A 19,746-nucleotide genomic window follows, 5' to 3' on the forward strand; every position below is an offset into this window, starting at 1 on the left:
ACAATGGAGGGGAAGAATAGGAAGGCAAAAGGGAATAGGTCAACCTTATTCCTATTGAATCTAGCTTGAGAAGGGAGGGAAATACACACTAAATAGGGGATTTCACCCTCCAGGAGGATAGGGGGGGAAGGGGATGTGAGAGGGGATGATGGAAGGGAAGGCAGGCTGGGGGGGAGGGAAGTTGGAAGCACCCACTTTTGAAAAGGGACAGGATCAAAGTAGAGAATAGAACAAGTGTGAGGTGGGATAGGAGGGAGGGAAATATAGTCAGTCTTTTACAATACATCTACTATGTTATTGTTTTGCATTAGCCACACATGTACAACCTATACTGAACTGCTTGTCCCCCCAGTGGGGGTGGGTGGCGGGGGGGGGGAAGGGAATGAATCTGGAATTGAAAGTTTAAATCAAATATTCAAATATATATGTGAGTGTGTGTGTATATATATATATAAATATATATATATATATACTATTATTAATACCATCTTACATGTAATTAAGAAAAAAGATATACAGGCACTGAGGCATAGAGATCCACTGGAAAAGTTGAAACGTGTATGGGAGAAAATATGGGAGAGAGCAGATTGGAGGTGGGGATATCCTGTGGGACTGCTGTTTTGGGGGGATGGGTGGGGGGAAAACGGGGAGAAAATTTGTAACTCAAAATCTGGCGGAAACGAATGATGTAAATCAGCAGTTAATAAAGCGTTTAAATTAAAAAAAAAAAAGGAGTTGAGAGATAAATGTTGATCCAGCAAAGTAGACTGAGAAGGAATGGTCAGAGAGATAGAAGAAAACCAGGAGAACTCTAAGGGGGAAAAGAGTTTCCAGGGAAAGAGGAGAGAGATCAACAGTGTCAAAAGATGCAAATGGTATTGGTATATGTGGCTCATACTTAATCAACGATCATTTTTTTTTAATCAATGATAACATTTAAAGGAACAGTTTCAGTAGAGTGGTGATCTCAGCATCCAGATTTCAAGGACTCAAGTGAGTAGGTATAAATACTTCTTTTTAGAGGTTTGACAATGAAAGGAAAGAGTAAATCTGGGACAATAGCTTAAAGGGATGTCAGAGTCAAGTAAAAAAATGATTTTAAGGAAGGGAGAGAGCCCAGCAAATTTGTACTATATTTATGTTGTTCTGTAACAGGAAGGAATGAAAGACGAGGAGTGTTTGATGCAGCAAACTCTCAGAAGGGATGGGTGGCACAGGTATCAAAGACACAAGGGAAGAACTTAGCTTTGGCAAGGAGACCTCTACCTTGGAAATTGGAGCAAAGAAGGAGAGGATGGATGAAGATATAGAGGGATTATGAAATGTGGAATGAGGAAGATGAGATAGCACAATGGAGGGTTTATGTTCTCAGTAAAGTAGAAGGCAAGGTCATCTGCTAAGACAAAGGATTGTCATTGGTATGTTGAGAAGGGAGGTTTGGCCCCACTTACGGGGGGCACATAATATTCAAACAGAGAAGAATAAAAGGATTACTACAGTGGAGATGTGAATTTGCAGAGGGCCTTGTCAGCATGGGTTTAATAATTTCCTCCAGCAATATTTAGTAACTGAGCAGCCAGACCAGAAAAGGGGAAAGGTGAGACTGACCCACGGTTTGAAGAGTGGCAGGGTAAGAATAGTAATGGTCAGAGTAAGTAATTAGAGGACCAAAGACAGTCTCTAGTTGAACTGGTTAATTATAGAGTCAAGCCTATGGGGGAAAACCAGGTTAGATAAGGGGTGATAGATTGGGACAATTGGGAAGAATGGAGGAACAGGATACAATAAGGATGCAGAAATAAATGGACATTGTAGGCAGTCATGAATTTCAGTTTAAGGTCACAAAGGTGGAAGTTATGAATTCTGTGTAACCACCTCTATGGGAAGCAGAGTGGAGTTATGTCACAGGTGTTGAGGGATCAGTCAACTGGGACACCAGGGTGTTTGAGGGACATCAACATTAAAATTGAAGCCTCCATGGGGGATGGCAGGGGTTGGCATGGAGAAGACTACAAAGAAGGTCTTGAAGTTCTTGAGAAAGGAGGCTAAGAGACCTGGAGACTGGTAGATGCCAGTCCCAAGGATCTGCACGAGATGCAGCAAACTTCACAGAAGACGCTGCTGGGTGATGGCAGCCGAAGGCCATTCTGGGACTAGCATAAGGCTATGGAAAGGCTCTGGAATCAAAGGAACTGGGTTCAAACGCAAGCTCTCCCTCTATGAACAAGTCACAAACTTCCTGGGCCTCATTTTTCATTGTAAAATGAGAGAGTCACATGGTCGGGCTTTCTTTTAGCTCTAGATTTAAGATCTTAAGTGGTAATGAGGAATAAGGCGCTGGCAGACTCCTTGTGCCCTTGGTGTGCAAAAAGGAAAGGAGAGAGGAGACAAGAGAGCCCCAGAAATGTGGACTAATACTAACATATCTTGCTCGAAAATCTGGATTTCCCCTTGAGTGAAAGAAGATGGAAAGATAAGAGGAAGGTAGCTAGGATAAAGGGGAATTGATTAATGATAACTCAGGGATTGAGCGAACAGTGGAAGAGAAGGGCAGGAAAATAAGGATGATAATGGGTGAGGGAATAGGTCAAACTTGGAAAAGGGGACTATTACCCCTTTCTGATGACTCTCAATTACAGAGATTTGGGCAGCAGGAGATAGGAATTTGCTAGCCTTAGGGCAAAAGGACTGTTCAAGTTCGGTGACTGTTGAATGTAACAGACAAGATGGTAACCAGAATGTGGAGAATTGTGTTGTAAAGGAGGCTTCTAGATGTGGCTGTCACTCTCCACAGTCTCAGTAAAGTGGTACTGATATTAGCAATTGGGCAGAGGTGTTAACATAGGCAATTGGGGCAATCAGTTACTACCCAAAGTTTACTTGGGCCTTGGCTGGTGAAACATAGTTGGGAAGTCTCTTCCAACTGTGAGAGGCTGTGATTTCCTGGGCAAAAGGCAGTAACTCAAACTGACCTCATTGCCCCAATAATATGATAGTTGCACAAGGTCCCTTTCCAGCTCTAATTCTCATGAATATTTTATTTTTATTTTATTTTTTGCCGTTTGGAGAGCAATTGGGGTTAAGTAACTTGCCCAAGGTTACGCGGCTAGTATTTTTGTGTGGGTGTTAAGTGTCTGAGGCCAGAACAAACTCGGGTCCTCCTGACTCCGAGCCTGCGCTTTACTCACTACGCCACCTAGCCGCCCCAAGAATATTATTTATTGAAATGATTCAGCCTTGATATTATAGGACAATGACTTTTTTTCCCTAAAAGGAATTAACTTAGCTGGAAAAGGATAATGTGACGAGGAAGAAATTCAGTTAGCAAACTCTAAGGTGGACAACCTTATTGAAATGTCAAAATTATAAACTGGACAATCTCATTGCCCTCCTCTACAGACAGAGAAGTGTAAAAAAAAATTGAAAAATTCAGGTATACTACTTCTATGTTTTAGTCTCTTTGTATCGCTGCAATAGGCAATTAAAAGGTTTAATAAACAGTGGTGGTAATTCCAGTTATAGTACGGTGGAAAGAAAACTCTTGGAAGCCATAGAGGCTTATTAAACTCCAGCTGAACTTTAGCAAAGAGCAGTAATACCAAGAATAAACCGCCAAGTTGGAATCTGGTGTTACTGTTTGAAAGTGCATACAGAGAAGCCATGGAGGCCCAGAATCCAAGGCACTAGGTCCTGGCTGAGGGCGTGTTAAGCACACACACGGTGAGAAGTCTTCACACTGAGATGGTATCAAAGGAAAGATGTTTATCCAGGGTATCCACGGAAATAACCCAAGATGAAAAACAGGCTCATGGCCTCAAACACGCAAAACAAACCCAACGCGATTCCCTGTTTATTACAACTGAGCATGGTCCCAAAACAACTGTACACAGAGTAACTTTGCTGAGGCTTAGCCTATTTGAAAGACTCGCTTAGAATTTCTTTCCGCCGTATTTAAAAAGGCAGAGAAGGAAAGCAACATTTACTAATTTTAAAAAAGCAAGTTTTTCTCCTCAAAAAGTCATACAACATAAACATTATGCCTTTAGGAAAAGGCATATAAGGCTCACAATTATTCTAAAGTAATCAAGTTATTCATAATGAATATTCAACACAACATCTTGGCCATAAGACCTTTTATAAACAATAAGGTAACTGGTTAGTGAAGTTTTGAATCATATTTCTATCTCCTTGCAAGTTCATGGAAAGGGATAGAGTTATCCCGCAGACTTACGGAGTCTCAATATTTAAATGTGTTCAAAAACCCTCAAATGTTTAAATATGCACTTGCTTCACACATGTGGCTTGAAACGGTGAGAGCCACCTGCCAGGAAGGGAACATCCCACTTTACCCTCACTGTCTTATTCCCTTAGGTTTCTGGATCCACAGAGGAATAAACAATTCCAATGCTATAAAATCCATAATCAGTGTTCGCTTGGAATTAGAGATAAACTGGGCCAGTCTTATCTATCATACTTCCTAAATGCCTAACACAGGCACTGAATATAGTGGTTACTGAAGTTGATCATTATTCTGTTAACAATTTAAAAAAAAGAAAAAAGAATGTGTCTTAAGGTTGCCAATAAATGATTGAGTCTAAAGTGAATGAGAATGTGTAATGAATAAAGGAGAATTCTTGTTTTTAAAAGAGATTGTAGACTCTGTTTAATAAAGGAAAAGTTGTTTTGCCATGTGTTTTATTTTAATAAATGTTTAGGAAATTACAGTTTAAAAATTTCAGATACATTAAATATATACCATACTTTGATCTCCAATTACATGGACAAACCCCTATTTCAAATAAATCCTTCTATAACTGATTATGTGCAAAATACCCAGTTTCTGAAAGGGTCTATGGAAAAGTATAAACACAGTTCCATCAAACCATGATATGGCTTATTTAATGATATACTTTTAAAATGAAGCACAAGCTTCCCAAACCCACTATACTCTCTTGCCTGCAAAGAACATTCTAATTTAGTGTTACAATAAATTCAAAATGTACTAAAATATTCTAACTTAACACTATCACAGAAACTGAGAAATTCTCTCAATAATTACCAATCTTATAAAAATTAGACAAACTCAGATTTATTGGTCTTAATTGTACATCTGCAACAGTATGTGGAAAACTTGGTTTGATAAAGCCATCTAATTCAGACCGGCTAGGTCTAGGACCTGCATGTACCTGAGATGCAGGACCTCAAACAGAGATCCCTATAACCCTTTCTCTAGCTCCTATGTCAAATTCTCGAAAAGACCAACAAATATTTACACAATGGGATCTGTAAGAGATTGGAAGCAGTGGCCAGCTAGAGTCACAAGACAGGGCTGCAGGAGGAATGAGGTGTATTCTGTCTAGATACAGTGGACTGAATACATAATTTGAAAATCACAGACTTCACTCCTTCCTATCTATAACTGTGAACAAATTAATCAAAAAACAAGACCCCGTAATAAAGCCCACAGCTATCCATATAGCATTTGAGGGAGTGCCTCTGTCCTGTTATGACTGATGCTCATTTGGCAATTAAAGAACTGGCATTCATCCCTTGGTCTGATTGTCCTGCATGTCAGACATAAGCTTGAGTTCAAAACTTTGTCTAGAACACGTCAAGTATTTGAGTTTCTTAGGAAGGACTTTCTCCACAATATTTGATCCATACCCACTATTTCATCAGACTAGAGAGTTCCCGTTGTGGAAAAATCTCTCCATTTATGCGACTCGGTGGTAGTTTATGGTTGCTTTTTTTTTCTTCTTGGAGGGGGGAAGGTAGGGCAATTGGGTTAAGTGACTTGCCCAAGGTCACATGGCTAGTTTTTTTTATGTTAAGTATCTGAGGCTGCATTTGAACTCAGGTCTTCCTGACTCCAGGGCTGGTGCCCTATTCACTGCACTACCTAGCTGCTCCGGTAGTTTATAGTTTTAGAAAGTTGCCTGGGGTGGCAGTGAAAGTTTAAGTGATTTGCCCACAGTCATGTAACTAAAATATGTCAGAATGAGTACTTTTCTAGGTTCTAAGGCCAGCCTTCTGGCCTCAGAACCATGCTGCCTCTCATTAAGAAGAACCAATAAATATATTGGGGTGATAGGAGTTTGGGAAATCATATATATATATATATATATATATATATATATATACACACATATACACACATATACACAAACATATATATCCATAACTGAAATTGTGAACCAGTTCTATCTTCCAAATAAACATATATTGATTGCTTCCTAAAAATAACTCGTCATCTTGTTTAACTTTGAAGGAAACTCTTTACAATCTGTCAATCCCAAGTACATCCAGACTACTGAGGAAGTACACTATTCACACAGGTGGTATGGGTTGGGAATATTGGGAAAGAATTCCACCTAACCTGGAAATACATTTCTAATAGTGGTGGTTAAGGCTGTGAAAGACATTAATGAAAAGGAAATTTCTTCTCCTATTCTCCAGTGTCTCAGAAAGGGCTTGAACCTTGTCCAAGTCTATCCTACGAAAAATCCACAAAAGACTTTAGACCTGGGGGGTGGGGGTGGGCTTGAAGGGGCTAGGCAAAAGCCCAGCAAAAAAATGAGATGTTGAGGAGCGTAAGAGTGATATTAGAAGGTCCAAAGACCCAAAGAAAAGTAAGAAGAATGGAAAAGCCTATTCAGTGACGTGGCAAAGAACACAATATGCAGTTCTTCAAAAACATGTAGTTTTACATGAAAACGATGACTATCGCATGATAGTCATAGAACACTTTAAAAAATTACAGCAACCCTGTCCTTCAAAGCACTCGGAAGCATGCCCCACTAGACTTCAGACACACCTCCATCTTACGTCCAAGTAAAAAAGCATTATCAGTGAAACAAGAAATACCTTGCTCAAGACCAAGGGTCTGTTCTGAACTACAAAACTTATGGTCAAAGACAGTTCGAAATCCTAGAATGTGCAATAAATTATATCAAATAAAAGTTACGTCTAAGGCAATCTTCTCAACACTGTGTGGAACCAACTTAGCTAATGTATTGCAAGACCAGTCTGAACTGCACATTATCTGACCTGGGGGGTTATATCCATACACTGCCCTGTTCAAATAAATTCCCCAATATCCTATCTGATGTCAGTTGGCATTGCATAGCTCACATAAAGTCATTAGTTTACTTCCTTAAAGCAAGCTTTTCTATGTTACAGAAAGTCACCATCCTAGGATATAAATTAATAATGAAATGCATTGTCCTTGTATGCAAAAAAGGGGTATAGAAGAATTTAAGTGTGCTCTGATTTAGGCAGTACCAAGATTCAGATTTACAAAACAAAGCAGTTGGTTTCCAATTTTACAAAAAATTCACAATAGAATTCTTTTATATAGCAAGACCCTTCAATGTATTTTCTAGGTCTTTACACACACCTCTTTCAAGAGCAAATCTACTACAAAAAGCCAGATACTTCTAAGTAGGTTAAAAGGAAGACAGTACAAGCAACATAGGTGGGACAGAGGATGCCACCACATTTTATCAAAAAAGTCACTCAATTCAGGTAGAAACGCTATGAAGCATGGTACATGTAGCCCCGTGTACAACTATTCATTCAAATACTCTCTGGTTACCACCATCTCCCTTCCATTTTCAGGATTACCCCAAATTTGTACAGTTCAGTTAATTTCTATATAGTCTAATATTCTGAAATCTTCTGTCCCTAAACCATATTTTGGAATTTGGATCTTGTTTAAAGTGATATTTCAGTTAAGATACAATGAGTTTTCTAATCTTTGTTCCAAGAGGGAATCTCTATTGGTCAGGATTTGAGATCTAACTTCACTAGGAGCTGATTACCTTAGAACCTGGTACCCTGAGAGTACTGTACTTCTCCCAAATGAAACTGGATTTCTAATGTAGAATCTCATAAGGCCAGTTATTCAGTACAGTACCTGGAACACAGTAGGTGCTGGATAAATGCTCATTTCCTTTCCTGTTTCCTTCCAGTAGCTAGAAGTTTGGTCATCATGATTGCCTCCCGGACGCAATGCTCAACATATTTCACAAATGAGCCAATGCTTTTTGTGAATTTTGAGCAAACAATAACCCTCGCCTTCAATTTTGCTTAACCTGTGCCATTTCCAAGCCAGTCAGACCTGCCTTCAGTTTCATACACTTCCATGCTTTTCTGCTTGAGGTACTCAAGGCAAACAACCATCACCTGAGTGCTTCCAAAAACATGAACTTGGCTGCCAGCTTCACCAGGCATTTTTTTCCACCGTGCTCATTTAGGCATTTTTGCTGTGGCTACACCAAAACACAGCTTCAAGGCATCTATCGACCATGGAGAACCCCTGATTTTTAACATATAGGCCCATATCACAAAGGTAGACCCAAAATCTGGGAGAATGTGGTTATTAATCTGTGTAGGTAGAAAGGTTGAGTTGCAAAGCTGAGCATCATAGAGTTTTATTTTGAAAGGGCCACTAGACAAACAGGTTATATACTTATCCCACATTTAAGTAGGCAGCAGCCAAACCAAAGGGATATATAGAATGAGAGCATCTAAAAGGGGCAGGGAATTTCTGGTTCAGTTTTCACCTTCAGCCAAATTTAATTCACTTAATAACAAAATAGTTTGGTTACTACAGGTTCTAGAAACTTTTAGTACCATGCCCCTGTACCTTATTTTAAACTAGATGAGCACAATTTAAAACTATAATTTCCCTAATGCAGAATAATGCTGGAAATATTTCCTAAATGATTTTAATGACAATGACCAACAAATCATGTTAAAGTGTGTTTAGCTCTGCCTTAGAATATGACAAATAATTAAAACATATTATGTCTTGAGATTCAAAGCCCTGTTTCTAACATCTGGAAAAAATAAAGTTATAAGGCAGAAACAGACCAATGACATTCTGAATTATTTATAAAGGAAAACATTTATGAAACACTTGGGAATATGCATTTGTTTCTATTTCTTGATATTTTCCAGAACTTCCTAAAACCTTGAAGATTTTTAAAAAAGTGACCCCAGTTCATTCCACTGAGTCAACATAGTTTTAAAAACTCAGTGCTTTAACCTTTTTTGATGCTCAAAGTAATTTGGCTTTTAAATGTTTCCTTAAAAAAAAGAAGCAGGTACTGAATTCTGGGTTCTTCCTCAAAAGCCAGTGTGTTACATCATGTGATACAATTAACAAAGGGAATCTTTAAGCTTTGCCTACGAGGTATCTGCAGAGTCACATCTCATTCTGTAAACAATATTCTGGTAATATCCCTGTCTGAAAATCATAGTAAAATGATCATTTAATGTTGACCTCTCCCAGGCTACATGCTGTCCAGGCTCTTGAGGGCTTACACAATGAATGCAGTCCTCATGGACCGTGTTCCTTCTTGACTCGGGCTGAGCTCTCAGGGATCCCAGTCGCTCATTCATATGGTCACTTATTGCTGCTTGCTAGTGTGTGCATGATAAATAAGGCTGTAGTTCCCAGAGCATGGCATTAGGCGCTGGCGCCACAGCAGGCCCCACAGGTTTTGCTTGCTTCTCGCCTGTAACTCTGAAGCTGGATGGAGCATTTATAGACCCCAAAAGTGTTTATCAGTAGGTGCCTGGCCTTCGACTGCACTTCTTCCCATTCAGATGAACTGCCAGGGGCTACAACAGCAAGAAGGGGACACTTGGTTGGTATGGCTTGATAATGATGAATTGTTACACATTAGTGAATGAACACAAAGGGGAGACAAAAGTCAAAGGCGGCAAAACTTTGTTTTTCTGGAAGAGTGCCTTGTTGACAGGAAAGTACTATATACAATAGAAGTAAAAATAGTAATAGTATATATATTTATTACATGTTACATATTAAATACATTGAAATAAATATATAGTTTTTAATTAACATCGAATACAACTTATTTAGTGATAGCATACTATTTTTAGTGTGTGTGCATAGATATACATGTTCCTTGTACACATATATAATACATACACACACATATAGGCATACACATATGTATAAAACAGTATCCAGGGGTGGAGAACCTGAGGCCTCAAGGTGGCCTTCTAGGTCCTTGGCTACGGCCTTCTGAGTGAGTCCAAGTTTTACAGAATAAATCCTTTTATTAAGGAGATTTGTTCTATGAAGTCTGGATTCAAAGGGTCACACCTGAGGACCTAAGGGCCACATCCACACGTGTACTATACTCATCTCTACATACACACTTTTATATACATTGTTTTATACACACATACACAGACTTATACTGTTATTACTCCTACTCTGGGCCATGTCTATCAAGAACTCCACCCTCATCACTTGGGCAGACTTGCTTATAATTTAGAATTGTGTACATGCAGCTAGGTGTCGAAGCAGGTAAGAGGGACTGTACTTGGAGTGAGAGAGGCCCAAGTTCAAATGCTCCCTCAGAGACTTACTAGCTGTCTAACCTTGGGCAGGTCACTTAATCTATCTGCCTCAGTTTCCTCATCTGAAAAGTGCAGTTAATGGCAGCACCTGCCTCCTGGGGTTGTTGTGAGGACCAAATGAGAGGATGTAAGGAAAGGGCTTTTCAAACCTTAAAGTGCTATATAAATGCTAACTATTGTTATTACCTTTTGAGCAAGAAGAGCCCCCCAAAATCCCAAAACAACAAACCAACAACCAGGCACAACTTTAACAACATAAACGGGAGAATAAAAGCAAAGTGAACAATGTAATCATATTGACCAAGCTTGCCCTCGTCCCCTCATTCCCCACGGTGGAGAAAATGCAACAGCCTTTATTATAAAGATGGAGAAAATTATGGGGATGGAATATCACACATACTCTCAGATAATGCCAATGTATTGTCTGGCTTTGCTGAACCTTTTCATTCCTTTTTCTTTTTAAAATCCTTCTGTAAGGGAAGGAGATAGGAATGTATTTGGAAATGAATTTGAAATAAAAACTAAAGGCAAAAAAAATTTAAAAATGCTAGTTTACTGGGTCAGCTAGGTGGGGTGGATAGAGTACCGGCCATATAGTCAGGAGAATCTGAGTTCAAATCCAGTCTCAGACATTTACTAGTGTGACCCTGGGCAAGTCACTTAACCCCAATTAACTCCGGAAGGAAGGAAGGGAGGGAGGGAGGGAGGGTCAATTTACAAAATTCGGGACATTTAACCACTTTGACCAACCCCTCCTTCCATGCTTGGACTATATTAAAAGAACTGGGGAACTGGAAGGGACCTTAGAGGTCACTGGACCCAAACCTCTTTAAAAGATTTGAATACAGGTCTCCCTAATTCCATATCCAGTATTTTCATCTAGCACATTTCACTACCTCTCAAGCACAGTCAAGCTCAATGCAGGGCATGGATCCACATCCCTGAGAATGTTTCATGTTCTACCTATCAAACTAGCTGATCTGTTATATCACTGAAAATTATCTACACTTAAAAAAATACAGATTCCATTTGGTTTTTAAATAAATCTAGACAGGGGACTATATTCAAATAGAGATCTAGCATCACCTTATCATTACAACTTCATCTCATACTAAATTAGATCTCAGATCTCATCAGTATGAGTACTCTTCCTGCCAGTGAAAATCCTATTACCCCGCCCCCCCAATCTCATTTTGAGGATCTAGAGGCTCCCCCCAATTAAATTTAAAATTTTTTTTTGAAAATAATGCCAAGCAAGATAAGCATTTCCATATGCAAAGCAGGTCAGAAAAAGGATGGTATATGCCAGGGGTGGCAAACCTGCAGCCTCGAGACCACATGTGGCCCTCTAGGTCCGTAAGTGTGGCCCTTTGATTGAATCCAAACTTCACAGAACAAACCCCCTTAACAAAAGGATTTGTTCTGTAAAACTTGGACTCAGTCAAAAGACTAGGTGCGGCCTCAAGGACAGGTTCTCCACCCATGGTATGTAGCTGTACACCTGTACTATCTAAAGCTGGCTTCTCTCCTTCAAATATAAAACAAATTCAGTATGTTTGAACAACAGATTTGGTGCTCTGACTGTTTCTTGATGACATTCCTTCTGTTCTTTTTGATGCACTTAAGTAAATACTTCCATGACCCTCTTTTTTTCTAAAACCCCTTTCCCCCTTTTGGTAATCCCTATCACTATCCCCATCCTCAGATTAAAAGAAAAACAGAACCTTTGAATCAAATATGAATAGTTAAGCAAAAAAAAGGGGGAGAAATAAAGAAAAGGAAGAAAGGAAAGAAAGAAGGAAGAGAGAAAGAATAAATGAATGAAAGAGAAATAATAGTTACAACTGAAAATGTCTCAGTCTTGACTTCATTATCTCACTGTCAGGCAGCAACATGTTTCCTCACTGGTCTGTCTCCCCCTTCTTTTCTAATCTATATCTACTTTCAATCTACAGCCATTACTTGAAAACTGAAAACTGAGAAGATTAGTTTAGCTCTGATGACACAGAAAATCAGGGCAAACATATCCAAAACGTGTTTACGTTCATCTTCAGATTTAAAACAGTAACATTTCTTGGTACGCAGGCCTACACCAGAAGTGTTCTATTACAAACTAAACACTGATTCAACCCACCTGCCAGAAGCCCTGCTTCCTGCCTCTACTTCCTCCAATTCATCCATCTCTGTCTGTCCGTCTGTTGGCTCCCCTATTAGTCCATGAGCTCCTTAAGAGCTGGGCCTGTCTTTTGCTTTTTTCTCCCCAGAACTTAGCACAGTGCTCAGCACACAGTAGGCACTTAATAAATTCTAGTTAACTGACACACTCATCTGCTATGACATAAAGGTTCACAAACTCCTCCTGCCGCATGTCATGGGAGCAACTTACCTAGCTGTAAGTGGACGATGGCAGTTGTTTTTCCTGAAGTGAGAGACCAAAGATTTATATCTTCTACTGAATGAACATCTTCTATTTTCAGCAAAGCTTCTTTGATATAATCTATATTCAGATGACTTGGCACCCCTACAAGTTCAGAATATTTTATAAGCCGTTAGCTTGTGAGGAAAAAAAAAAAAGGCCCTAGCAACATTAGATCTCTCACACAAACACACACACATACACACACACATACTCTCTCTCAAGTTACAAGATTGCATAAATTTATTTTTCTAGCAGTAAAGCAAGGATGTAATAAATAAATGAAACTACAAATCTGTCTTCAAATAAAAAAAACTACTAAAACAGAAAACTACTAAAAGATCAAGAAAGATTATTAGGAAGAAAATACAAAGCTATTATGCAAGAAACTGACAGTGACACTGGCTTTGAGAAAACATGGGAAGCATTTGAATGTCACCCAAAGTAACAGAGGTAATAACTGGAAATTTTCCTGGAAAATTTATTATATTAATATATAACATATTAATATGTTATATATTTATTATATTTCCTGGAAAATTAGTAGAGTCAAGTTTGGTTTGAAAGAAATTTAAGAAGCAGTAATGGGACAAATCACAAAGAACGCTCCAAGACAAGCTGATGTTTTAAAAAATGTCCTAGGTATTATATACTGTAAAGCTTATATTTAAGCTGCAATTTACCATTAAACCTAACACATGGTTATTCAAATAGTTATTAAATGCCTGTGTACCTGACATTCCGCTAAGTGCTAGAAGCACACAAAGTTTAGATAAGATATAGTTCTGTTCTTGTGTCTTATGGTCTAGTAGGGGGAGATAAGACGTAAATAACTATCATACAAAACAACACATTAAGTGTGTGAGAAAGATGCAAATGAAGTGCTATGTGAGGTCCAAGTAGGAAAAGGTCATTGCCAACTAGGGGTTGAGGTGGAAGAGAATTCAAGGAGGGCTCTGTGGAAGTGGTGACATGTGGGTGAGAACTCTTGATGTGTGAGGCCACATGGAGCGATATGAGATGAAGTTGTATTAGTATGACTAGATCACGGAATGTCATCCACACTCATTGTCTCCTCTTCCTCTTGGCTAAAGCCTTTGCAATATGGCTTCTGATCCCATCACTCAGCTAAAACTGCTCTCTCCAAAGTTACCAATGATCTCAATTACCAAAACTGATGGCCTCTTCTCAATCCTCCTCCTCCAGGACTTCTCTGACTGCAGAATCTGGCAATGCGGACCGTTCTCTCCCGGATACTCTCTCTCTACTCTGGGTTTTCACAACACTGTTCTCTTGGTTTTCCTTCTACCTGTCCGACTGTTCCTTCTTCAGTCTCCTTTGCTGGATCATTACCCCATGTTATGCTTATTACCTGGGTGCACCTGAAGGCTCTGTTCTGGGCCCCCTTACTTTCTTTCTCTGATGCCTCTGTCTCAGTGACCTCCTCAGCTCCCATGGGTTTGAAGACCATGACTCCCATACCTATACATCCACAGTCTCCTTAGCTCCAGCCTCACACTGTCAATTGCCCAAAAGGATGTCCTATTAGCATCTGAAACTCAACATGTCCTAAACAGAACTCATTCCTTCTTCCCCAAACCCTTCCTTTCCCTCTCCTGAATTTCTGTTTGTGCCACCATTCCTCTAGTCACTCAGGCTTGCAAGCTTGGTGTCACCTCCAACTCTTTACGAAACCCACAGATCCAAATCACAGCTGCCAAATCTTGTCTATTTCTGTCTCCATGATGTTTCTTGGATACGCCGTCTTTTCTCTTCTTGTAGAGTAACTGCCTTATGTCAAGTACTCATCGCCTCTTGCCCGGACTAATGCAGTAGCCTCCTAAACCAGTAGTTTCCCCTCGTCATCTCTCCCAACTCCAATCTACCCTCCACGCAGCTATCAAAATGATTTTCTTAAAGTACATACCTGGTCATGTCATCCCTCATCAGTTTATTGAATAGAAGCTCCTCTGTTGCATACATAAAGCTCTTCTAGGCATTCTACAGCACAACCAATACAGCGACCTGGCTGTTCCTCACATGACCATCAATCTCTCATCTTTATAACTCTGCAACTGACTGTCCTGATGCCTTAGACATTCTCCACCCCCCAACCCCCTTCTTGGAGTCCCTGATTTTCTTCAAAACCAGAATCATATACCACCTTCAGGAGGCCTTTCCTCATCCTTCTAGCGGCTAGAGCCTCCCTGACAATGAATGAAGGCATGAAGCCTTTATTAAGCACTTACTGACATTGAAAGCACTGGGCTAAGTGCTGAGAATTTAAAGAGTCAGACCCTGTCCTCAAGGAGTTCACATTCTAATGGGGGAGACAACATCTATGAAAGGTTTCAGCTCTAAGTCAGACAGAATAGCCCCATGGTTCTTGGCATATAGTGACAAAGCAGACAGAAATGCCTCTTCTTGGAGGTCACCATTCCCAAGGCTCTTTGGTTCAAGGTTCTGGGCCATTCCCCATCATCAAGGTCTGAAGAGAGATGGTGGTTGAGGTGGTCTGACATGCCCAGCACAAGCTCCCCCATCTCTCCCTCAAGGACCCTCACATGGTTACTTCTACCTTCCATGTGTTCTGGATATGCCCCCATTTGTGTGTGCTGTCTCCATAATTAGAATGTAAATTCCTTGCGGGCAGGTATTGTTTCACCAACACCTAGGGCAGGTCTTGGCCTGTACTGTGTGCTGGTTGTCTGATGCCACAGAGAAGAGTCTGAACTTTGAACAGCAGGCAACAGGGAATTTGTAGAATCTGGTGGCACACTAAAAGTGCTGGACATGGGAGTCAGGAAGACCCAAGTTCAAATCCTACTTTGGACACTTACTTAGCTCTGTGACCCTGGGAAAGTCACTTAACCCTTCTCAGTCTCAGTTTCTTGAACCATAAAATGGGGATAATAATAGCACCTACCTCCCAGAGTTGTTGTGAGGATGAGACAAGGTAAGCTATCAGAGTACTTAGCAAACCTTACAAAGTGTTATATAAATGCTGGCTACTATTTATCACCATCTTCCATTTGCATTGGGTTAGTGCAATAGGGCTGATCTGTCACAACCAAGCTCTGGTCTGGGAGTATTTCTTTCTCCAATTTCAGACTTTTGGTCTCTGCTTAAGCTTTAATAACTGCAGTGCTATAATCTTTCTCCCCCTCACTTTCCAAAGGAGGTTCCTAAATTATCTCTAAATAAATGCCTTTAACTATTTCCTTTTAACCTTGAAGTGCTGAGTGGGCTGGATATATCTTGGCACCTGCCATAGATTCTCAGAACTTTTGAGAAGCAAAATAAATTTGCTAAAAGATTCTTTGTCTATATTTCTCTGGCTTGTGTTACATCTAAAATTATTTCATTCAGAAATGATATGAAGATCCTTCAGCAAAATTTCTAGATTCAAAGATACAATATTTACATTGTATAGAAAACATGGATGTTGCCATTAGTCTTTCATAATATTAATTAATCTCTTGGAGTTATTCAGAATAGGTGACTTCTTACCTTGCAGGCCTCTTAGGATGAAGTCACCATGACCAACAATGTAATAATCTGGGATTTCCCTGGTATTTGTACTGTCTCGCTGACCCAGATGGCAACCCAGAGGGATATATTTATCAAATCCCAGGTCTAGAGTTCAAAGTGACCTCTGAAGTTATCCATTGATTTACAGATGAGGAAACTTGAGAACTACAGAGAGTAAATGATTTGCCAGAGATGACACAGATACTGTTTGTTTTCAAAGCCTGTGGTCTCTATTGTATCGAGGGCAGCTAGGTGGCTCAGTGGACAGAGTGCCGGGCCTGAAGTCAGGAAGACTCATCTTCCCAAGTTCCAATCTGGTAATTTACTAGATGTCTGACTCTGGGAAAATCATTTAACGCTATTTGACTCAAGTTTCCTCCTCTGTAAAATGATCTGGAGAAGGAAATGGCAAACCACTCCAGGATCTCTGCCAAGAAAACCCCAAATGGGGTCATGAAAAGTTGGACATGACTGAAAAACAACTGAACACTGTTGTATCATCCTGCCTGCCCTCTACAGCTTAATAGCAGGTCTTTGAGAGTTGCAATGGCTGCTAAGTTCACTTACAGATGGCCTGGTGAAAAAGCTGCTCCATATTTAGCTATGTTGGTACTGAGGTAACAGTCTGTCACTGGGCCTGTAACTGAAAGCTCTCTAGTTAGAGGGGACCTGTTAGAGCTCTTCCCCTGCTGTCACATCCTTTGAAAATCCAGAGAACACATTCATGTGCCAAGATGAGGCATCAGAAGGGGGCTTTAGTGAAGGACATCATACACAGCACGGTATTAGAATATATGCTCTCTGATACTGGCTTATCTTTCACTGTGAAAGGCAAAGGATAGAAAAGATCAATGGAAATGCCAACCAAAATATAGCTTCTGGGAACTATGTGAGGATTTTACCAAGATTTTCCAACAGTAGGTTGTAACCCAGGTTACTATGGGTAACTTAAAATTTAGCTGTATTGGTATTTGCATAGTATTTTCTCCCCAGATGTCTAAAAGGTTCTGAATTATCTCTTCTGAAATTAAAATACCCTAATCCTCCTCAAAGAAAGGATGTCAGGGTCCTTGTCCTTGAGAAGTGCCCCTAAAGTTTCACATGACAACATACATAAGTGGGAGTTTAACACTAATCTTACCTTCCAATATAATAACTATTGTGTCCCAAATGATTCGAAATGTTGTAAAAGCCACAAGTAATGAGAATATGTAAGTACATATGGGATCGGCAATCTTGTATTCTGGCTGAAAAGGAACATCAAGGTTTATTACAAAATGGAGAGATGTCTTTTCTTAAAGAAAAAAAATACTTTTCTACTTTTCTCCGTAAATGAACATGATGCTATGAGAAATATAAAAATGCATAAAAGGGAAAGGAATTCAAAGTCACTAAGCACTGATATATTGAGCAATGCAGCATTCAAACTACTCCAGAAAAAAAATCAGATGTTTACATGGTAATGAGAAAATTTACTCAAGACATCTCCAAAAAAGGAGATCATCTGTTCTTCTCTTGGTAACATGCTTCAGAATCTCACAATAATGATAAAATTAAAAGCTTCTCTGATGAACTTTAAGTTCGTTATCTTTGATTTCCTATAATAGTATCTGAAAACAGTTCACCATAAGTCATATACTGGGCAGCTAGGTGGCACAGTGGATAGAGCACAAGCCCTGCAGTCAGGAAGTGCTAAGTTCAAATCCAGCCTCAGACACTTACCGTGTGATCCCGGACAAAAAACTTAACCCTGACTGCCTCATAAAAAAAAAAAAAGCTATATATTTCACCTTTACCAACTAAAATACTGAGAGAAAGAGAGCAGCCCTGAATGTAAGTCCTGTCTTCAATAGATACCACATGATCTTGGGCAACTCACTTAATTCACTCCATGCTTGAGGCAATTCTTTAAGATTATAAATTAATTATAAATTGAATTCTCTAACATTATAAATTTATAAAACAGAATTAATAAATTAATCTGTTAGTATAAGTAACTTTTTTCAATAGGAGCCCTCAATTCCAATGAAATCACTGATCTAGACCCACCCATATCCCTTCCCACAAATCAACTCAAATTCTGTAATATTTTCTTCACTGTCTTCCAAACATCAGAGGAACTGACATTAACCAAATCCAAGTTCTTTATGGGTAAAAACAAGGAGGTGGAAGAGGAAGTATCTATGGAGATGGGAAAAATGGCAAACAGACTAGGACGTCTAGGATGTAGAAGTGTGTGAAGGGGAATACAGGTATAATCCACTTACCAGTGTTCATTAGTTCCTAGAAAATTATGTTAGGCAAAACAGTATTCCAGGGGGTAGTTAATTCCTTAAAGACAATATTTTAAGGGACAATTGGCCAAATAATAGAATGTAAGGGTTGAATGACTTAACACTGAGGGTTTGGTAATAATACATTGACAGCATTATTAGGGAACTATGTTGGTTGAGAAAACCTTATGTAGAGTGTGCCTACACTAAGAAAAAAGGACAAAAATATGGTGGGCGCAAATAGTAAAAATCTTAAATGCTGCAATGTGGGAGCCACTGAAGGGAAGGCAGTGACATGATGAAGCCAGAGTGTCAGATCTCAGGTGTTCCATGTCTCACTTGATGGGCATGACTAGTTTTGGAACCACAGTCACCCACATGGCTTTTCCTTCTCAAGTGAATTATCCTGTTCACATACATACTTTTTTTTTTCTAAGCTTAAAAGTTCTTTAACAATTTAAATCTAATATTACAAATATCACTTGTCATCAATGAAAAATGTATACCCCTGTGGGGTGGAAAATGTTTAGCTTTATTCAAATTTGTGGAACTTTTAATACTACACCCAATGGCAAAAGAGCACATATTTTAACACTGCTATGAAAATTCAAGAAATTTCTAAATGTAAAAATAAGACCCTGGGTTACCTTGAATCGAATGATGTAGGCGGCTACCAGCACCCCAATACTCTGCACCAAGTCTCCCAGGGCATGAACAAATGCTGCCCTCACTGCAAGGCTGTCGCTTCCTTGGCTATGCCCGTGCCCATGCCCATGCCCAAGACCTGTGGTAGGAGAGTTTGGCGGAGGGGAGTGGGAATGGGAGTGATGGTGACCAGACTGATTCAACAGAAATCCCATTCTGTTTTTTCAAAAAAAGAAAATATTATTATTTTTCCAAAGAGAAAAAAAGAAGCAAACGTTTGTTAATAGTCTCCTGTTAAGGGGACACAAAAAACAATAATGTAACATTAGTGCCTATGATATCTTTAGACAGAGACAAAAAAAAAAAGGTAAGTTTACATATTTCAACCAAGAATTCTTTTTCTGACATCAGCCTTCTATGTATCACCTGACCTTAGATGCTCGCCAAAGGGGAGCCTAAAACTGCCTCCTAGCACCCCTGGGAAGA

The 19,746-nt window shown here is 39.5% G+C and overlaps 2 protein-coding genes across 9 annotated transcripts in view; both read right to left on the reverse strand.

The window, feature by feature from the left end:
* GATM (glycine amidinotransferase) overlaps positions 1 to 19,746 on the reverse strand; it is a 501,978-nt gene that overhangs the window by 250,162 nt on the left and 232,070 nt on the right. The gene's annotated exons all lie outside the window — the stretch shown is intronic.
* Positions 1 to 19,746, reverse strand: part of SLC30A4 (solute carrier family 30 member 4) — a 78,309-nt gene that overhangs the window by 35,547 nt on the left and 23,016 nt on the right. For 4 of the 8 annotated variants that reach the window (XM_069105953.1, XM_069105954.1, XM_069105956.1 and 1 more), the window contains exons 5-7: positions 19,263 to 19,476; positions 17,484 to 17,589; positions 12,782 to 12,916 (exon numbers count right to left, since the gene is read on the reverse strand). In XM_069105953.1, the coding sequence (XP_068962054.1) occupies positions 12,782 to 12,916; positions 17,484 to 17,589; positions 19,263 to 19,476 (455 nt within the window). Of the gene's footprint in view, positions 1 to 4,678; positions 9,628 to 12,781; positions 12,917 to 17,483; positions 17,590 to 19,262; positions 19,477 to 19,746 lie in introns of those variants that run through there. The other 4 variants (XM_069105958.1, XM_069105952.1, XM_069105960.1 and 1 more) reach the window with 3 other exon arrangements.

The sequence above is a fragment of the Petaurus breviceps genome, unplaced genomic scaffold, assembly GCF_028583685.1.
Source record: "Petaurus breviceps papuanus isolate PSGF00001 unplaced genomic scaffold, PetGlider_PUasm1.0 77, whole genome shotgun sequence".
Lineage (NCBI taxonomy): Eukaryota > Metazoa > Chordata > Mammalia > Diprotodontia > Petauridae > Petaurus > Petaurus breviceps.